This window comes from Rattus rattus, chromosome 5 (genome assembly GCF_011064425.1).
Source record: "Rattus rattus isolate New Zealand chromosome 5, Rrattus_CSIRO_v1, whole genome shotgun sequence".
Classification (NCBI taxonomy): domain Eukaryota; kingdom Metazoa; phylum Chordata; class Mammalia; order Rodentia; family Muridae; genus Rattus; species Rattus rattus.
The window spans coordinates 153763830-153770261 of record NC_046158.1 but is presented as its reverse complement, the minus strand read 5'-3'; the positions used below and the strand labels follow the sequence as shown (position 1 = coordinate 153770261).

At 44.3% G+C, this 6432-nt stretch overlaps 1 protein-coding gene across 1 annotated transcript; it reads right to left on the bottom strand.

Moving 5' to 3' along the window:
• Nucleotides 1-5283: 5283 nt before the first annotated feature.
• LOC116900787 (WAP four-disulfide core domain protein 15B-like) lies at nt 5284-5668 on the bottom strand. The gene is made up of 2 exons (XM_032902498.1): nt 5584-5668; nt 5284-5441 (listed from the first exon to the last, which is right to left on the bottom strand). The coding sequence occupies exons 1-2, from the start codon at nt 5666-5668 to the stop codon at nt 5284-5286; spliced, it is 243 nt and encodes an 80-aa protein (XP_032758389.1).
• Between the last annotated feature and the right edge of the window lie 764 nt (nt 5669-6432).

Sequence of the window (6432 nt, the reverse complement as noted above, 5' to 3'; positions counted from 1 at the left end):
ATGGGGATTTTGGCAGAGAAGCAGACAAGATCGCTTAGTGGGTTGATAGCTGCCGAGCTACTGTGCTATAAGCTTGGTTATAAATCTCAAAGTTCTGTGTCTTTTATTTGGGAACTAAATGGTCTGAAGTGGGGTAGAAACCCCCAGTGAATATTTAAAGACAAACAAGAGGTGTAGCAAATTCACAGACTAATAACAACTACTACAAGGGTAGAAGGTCACAGATCTTGAGTTCTTGTCCTAGACTGAGCTACATCGTTAAGAGAGTGGCAGAAGGAAAACATAAGGAAAAAGAATAATAAACTTACAATCAAATTTAATAATGTAACAGCAGTCTATAAATCAGTCACAAGTGCCCTGGTAGGGTGACCATGTCCAGTGGACAGTCTCACATTTATTAGCATATGGGCAGCATAAATTTGACTTGGTGGGTTATCAAACAACAAAAGGACTCAGAAGACCAGCAACGGGGTACATGACTGGAAAGTAGTCCAGGCCAGCAGGGTTGCGTTAGAATAGATGACTAATCTGCCTAGTTATCGTACTTGCAACTTGTTAATAAATAGAAGGGCTCCGTGACATTTATTTGGGAAACAAGAAGGACCATAGAAAAGCCCCTAGAAATACTTTTACAGCTTACCAACAAAACAAACAAGCAAACAACAATATAAAAAACCCCAAACCAAACGAACAAAAGCAAAGAATAAAACTCAGGTCAGCAGAACTATATGCACTTTGTCATTTTGACTCTGATAAGAGGCACTGCCATGAACATTCTTGTACACTTATTTTGGAGAATGTATAAGTGTGATCTAGTTAGAGATGGAATTGCTGGATTGATGGGATAGAGGGCACAGCGTGTAGACATGTTCTACCATTATGAATATGACAAACAGCCCTCCAATACAATGTAACAATTTATATAGCAACAATGTATAAGAGATCTGTTGCTCCTCACTCAGGACTTCAGCAACACCGTTTGCCCTTTTAGGAGTTGTTCTGGGGCCACCCAGTGGGATTTCCCCCTGTGTAATTTTGTACTTTCTTTATGACTGCTTGTGCCCATTAGATTTTGTCAACTTGACACAATCTAAAGTTCTCTGGTAAGAGGGGCCCTCAGTTGAGAAAATACCTCCATCAGATTGGCCTGTGGACATGTCTGTGGAGGCATTTTCTTGGTTAATGATGGCTGAGACAGGACTCAGTTCACTGTAGGCAGGGCCACTCACTGGGTAGATTGGCCTAGGCTTTGTCAAAAAATGGGCTGAGTAATTCAGAGGAAATAAGGCAGTAAACAACTCTCTTTCATGGTTTCTGTCCTGACTTCCTTTAATGATAGACCATGTGTAGGATGCATAAGCTAAATAAACCATTTTTGTGGTGGTTTGAATGAGAATAGTCCCCATAGAATCGTATGTTTGGATACTTGGTTGCCATTTGGTGGAACTCATTGGGAAGGATTTGGAGGACTGGGCTTGCTGGAGATGTGTCACTGGAGGTCTCTCTCTTTTTATCCTGTTTCTCTCTGTCTTTGTCTCTCTCTGTCTTCTCTCTGTCTCTGTCTCTGTGGCTCTCTCTCTCTCTCTCTCTCTCTCTGCCTGGTTGTTGTGTCTCAAGATGTAAGCTATCAGACACTGCTCCAGCACTATGCCTGCCTGCTGCCCAGCCCTCCACTACAACGGTCCTGACTCACCTTCTGAAACTGTGAACCCCCATAAGCTCTTCCTTCTGTAAGCTGCTTGGGTATAGAATCTCTTTATAGCAAAAAAGAAGTAACCAAGGCACACTTCCTTCCTAAATTGTGTTTGGTCGGTGTTTTATTACAGCAACAGAAATCTAGAACAGGAATTGGGAGCCGAGAGAAGAATCTTGCTGTGGTGGACTGGACCATTTTTTTCAGTAAGGATTATAGAAGCATTTTGTAGCTTTGGGTTGGTAAAGCCATTCAGTGCCTAAAGCTCAATGAGTTGCTATGGAAGTCAGGAAAACAGGAATATCGAGAAAGGTACAGGTGCCTACATACTATTCTAGAGAGGCCCCATCTTGTCTGATCTCTGAAGCTAAGCCGGGTTGGGACTGGCTAGTACTTGGATGGAAATAGGTACAGGCAATGGAGACATGACTTCTGGAGCTTCTGAGGGAAGCAAAGACTACAGGGCTTTTTGTGTAATACATTAGAATTAATGATCTGTGGAAGAAAAAAACCTGCATTACCGGGACAGTCAGCATTACTTAGCAAGGGCTGAAGAAGCAGCTGTGATTGATGAGAGACCACATCATTTAGGTGATACCTTTTGGGGAGGATTCCTTCAGCATCTACACATTGAAGCTATGGTCCTGTTGTTGGCAGCCAAACTTGGTGCTGTGCAAGGGTTTCCCTGGTAGTGCTAGTTCTGAAGGAATAAAGGGATCGTGGAGGGCGGTTGAGGCTTGACATTGAATGGCAAGGTCAGAGTCTCCATGTAGATAGGCTGGAAGAGGCTACAGGGGAAGGTACAGCCACATCGCAGTGAGAACCCTGGATTAAAAGTGTAATGAGGAAAGTCCAAGATTGGCATCGTGAGGCAGGGTCAGAGTCCCCAAAAAGAGGCCAGGAGGCTCTTGGTGAGGGTGAGGCCTCAGTTTCAGTGAAGACCCCAGGATATTGGAGATGCCAGAACTGTGGGGCAACCGTTAAGGACAGTCACAGCTCTGGAGTGAAGCTGGCCTGAGCCTACAAGACAAACTGTCCCTGCTGTGGATGGTAGAGCTGGGGGCGGAGCAGTGGGTTTTGCCACCTTTGGGAAAACTCAGATGGCTGTGTCCTCACAGGTTTATTTCTGGTTTTTCTGTTTCCTCCCATTGGTCTGGACGTCTGCGTTTGTGCCAGTGCCATGTCCTGATTCTATGGCTCTGCAGTTGCTTTTCTTTCAGTCTCTATTCAATGCATTTCCTTCCTGATCTTTATTATTTCTTGACAGCCGCTGCTTTTGAGCTCGGTCAAAAAAAAATGTAAGTCCAATTTTTTCCTCTCAGCACCTGCTCCAGGAATGACAACTCAGAGACTAATTACTTTTTTTAAAAAAAGATTTATTTATTTATTTACTATATATGAGAACACTGCATCTGTCTTCAGACACAGCAGAAGAGGGCATCAGATCCCATTACAGAGGGTTGTGAGCCACCGTGTGGTTGCTGGGATTTGAACTCAGGACCTCTGGAAGAGCAGTCATGCTCTTAACTGCTGAGTCATCTCTCTAGCCCGAGACTAATTACTTATTAATAAATGCCTAGGCCATACGCTTTGCTTGTTCTCTGACTTGCTCTTAACTTAGTATCCCTTTTATTCTAACCTGGGTTCAGTTACCCGTTGGTTAGTAACCTTTCCTTCAGTCCTGGCCTGCTTCTTCCTCAGCATCTGGCTGGTGAGTCCCCCTTTTTTCTATCTTGAGTTCAGCTGCCTGCTGGTTTCCTCTGTGTTCCGGGAGGAATCTCCTGAGCCTATCACCATTTCCCAGAATTCTCTCTCTCCCTGCTGAATGTCCTGCCTCCTATTCTCTGCCTCAGCTCATTGGCCATAAGCTTTTTTATTGACAGGTGATGCTTAGAAGAGATTCTCTTTACTGTTTGACTTGTGTTATTTGTCAAATATCCTTGAGGTAATTTATTTAAGATTTCTCCCATTTCTTTAAAGGCAGGCATTGATAAATACGTTTTGTTAGAACTGCCTTAGCCGTATTCCTACGCGTCTCCGAAATGATGCTTTCATTTTAATTTGACCGTTAAATGTCTTAAATTTCTTACCTGATCTTCACAGTGACTCACTGTATAAACTCGGGTAGCTGCAAATTTCCCTTCAGAACTGCCTTCTCTGTTTTGCAAAAGTAAAGTTGTGTTCCCGTTTTCATTTGGTTCTATGAACTCTCTCCACTCGAGAATGTAGCACTGAGTCTCTGAGCATAACGACTCCTACTCCTGACCTCTAGTCTCACTGTACTGTGATTTGACAACATATGAGAAATTGTTTTAATTGCTTTTTATTTATTGAGATTTGCTTTGCGATGTACAATATAGCCTATTTTAGATAATTCTGCTGAAAATGAATTTAATTGGGTCGAATATCCCATAGATACCTGCTGAGCCTGTTTGATCTCCGGTATAGTTCTACTCTGCAGTTTCTTTTTGTCTTTGAGTGTGGATGAGAGTGGGGTATAACACCCCTCCCTATCATCCTGTTTGGACCCATCTGGCTTAGATTGCCCTCTTGTTGTCTGTTATTTGAAGTCGGGTGTCTCGGTGTTTTGTGAATATGTATTTAAAATTGTTAAATCAATGAATAGCATCTAATAATTAATAATTAATTTCTTATGAAATTTATTCTTCCCCGTGTTCTCCATAATAGAACTTCCTTTGTCTTTTGCGTGCATTCTTACGAGTGTATTTTGCGATGCAGGGTTGTAAAACATCCATACTTCTAAAGCCCCAGCCTAAGGTAGGTTTTTTTTTTTTTATTGCAACAGAAAATAGACAAACGCAGAACACTTTACTCCTTTATTTTGTATTCATGCTAACAAGCACTTAATTTTTCGTCTCAGGATAGACCTATCTGAGGGGAACCGGAGGCCGGCTAGACTCGACCGAGACTATATCACACGGGTCTTCTCAGGTTTGTCTAGAAAGAACGGAGATAAGAACAGGTGTAAACTGTGCTGGGGACATGGCTCTGGGTCACCCGGTCACCATGCTCTGGGTCCTGTTATGTGCTGTCTTTCCAAGAACACTGAGATGTGCTGTCAGGGATTCAAGGGCTAAGAGTAAGTGGTTCTGTAAGTGTCAAGTAAGAGATTATGGTTTCAAAATCCCTTTATGATTTTTTTTTGGTTCTTTTTTTCGGAGCTGGGGACCGAACCCAGGGCCTTGCGCTTCCTAGGCAAGCGCTCTACCACTGAGCTAAATCCCCAACCCCCTCCCACCTTTATAATTTAAGGTCTAGTGTGAAATGCTTCACTGCTATAAGATGTGAAAGGGGGCAACTGAAAGTAAGCCTAAAACACAGTCAGTAGCAGCTGAGGAGCTTCGAGATTATCCTACGCAGAGGTGGTATTCGGGTATGGGCGATGCTCACCCATTCAATGAGCAATGTCTTTTCTGAGGAAGGGACAATCTCCGGATAACCCTAATTAATTTAGATGCTCTGCCATGCCTTCTAGAGATACAGACAGATCGCAGCTCCCTACGGGGTGAGTGACTCTACACAGGGCTTCTAGGAGGAGCATGGCGGATAGCATTTTGGGGGCTGCTCACCTAATCCGAACTGTCCCATGGAACCACACAGCGCATCTGACAGTAGTAGAAGCAACACTTTAGGGAGCCACTGCAGCCTCTATCACGCCAGCATTTGGGCACGAGGACAAAAGGGCAGGGAAGATGAAACTCTGGGCAAAAGCCAGGTTTGGATAAAGCTGCAGAAGAATATCGCAAGGTGAGTCTTGCGCACCGGCGAACTGTGAACCTCTTCTTGGAGAATCGGTACCAAGTGGTTCCTTGGACTTCTCAGAGGGAAGGTTTCCCTACCCAAGCCACCCCAGGAACACTGTGCCTCACCCTTCTTCCTCCAGAATATAGCCTGAGCCATGTTGCAGCAGAGAAGAATGGTCACTGTGAGGAGAGGGAGGCTAAGCAGCTTCATCTCCCGAGAAAGCTGTGCAGTGAGCGTGGAGGCCAGGTGTGCTTACGTCAGCTTCATGGGAGGGCCGCCCTCAGAAGGACCTGTGGGTCACAGCGCAGGACAGGAGAATTAACAGCTGGATGCATTGTTCTAGGACCTGGGTGGGCTGTCCTTTGCTGAGGGCGTCACAGGGTTGGTAAAAAGATCTATTCGAGACTGTGCATCAAGACTTGGAACCCTTGGAACAATGGCTCTGCGGTTAAGAGCACTGGCTGCTCTTCCAGAGGTCTTGAGTTCTGATTGCACCCTGGATGAAGGCTGTGGAGAGGTTTTGGTTTCTCTGCACGTCCAGTAAGAAGGGGGTTGGGGATTTAGCTCAGGGGGAGAGCGCTTGCCTAACAAGCAAAAGGCCCTGGGTTCAGTCCCCAGCTCCAAAAAAAAAAAAAAAAAAAAAAAAGAGAAGGTTAGCCAGTCTTTCTTAGGACTTATTTATTTATGTTTTTGTTTTGTTTTGTTTTTAATATATGAGTGCTCTGTCAGCACGTATATCTTCGCGCCAAAAGAGGGCATCAGATTCCATGATAGACCGTTGTGAGCCACCGTGTGGTTACTGGGAATCGAACTCAAGACCTTTGGAAGAGCAGCCGGTACTTTTTTTTTTTTTTTTTTTTTTTGGTTCTTTTTTTTTTTTTTTTCGGAGCTGGGGACCGAACCCAGGGCCTTGCGCTTCCTAGGTAAGCGCTCTACCACTGAGCTAAATCCCCAGCCCGGTACTCTTAATCACA

Coding starts and splice junctions, on each gene's coding strand:
- LOC116900787 (XM_032902498.1), bottom strand. CDS start 5,668: ATGAAGCTGCTTAGCCTCCCTCTCCTCACAGTGACCATTCTTCTCTGC. Junction 5,442..5,583: donor TATATTCTGGAGGAAGAAGG/GTGAGGCACAGT, acceptor ATTCTTCTGCAG/CTTTATCCAAACCTGGCTTT.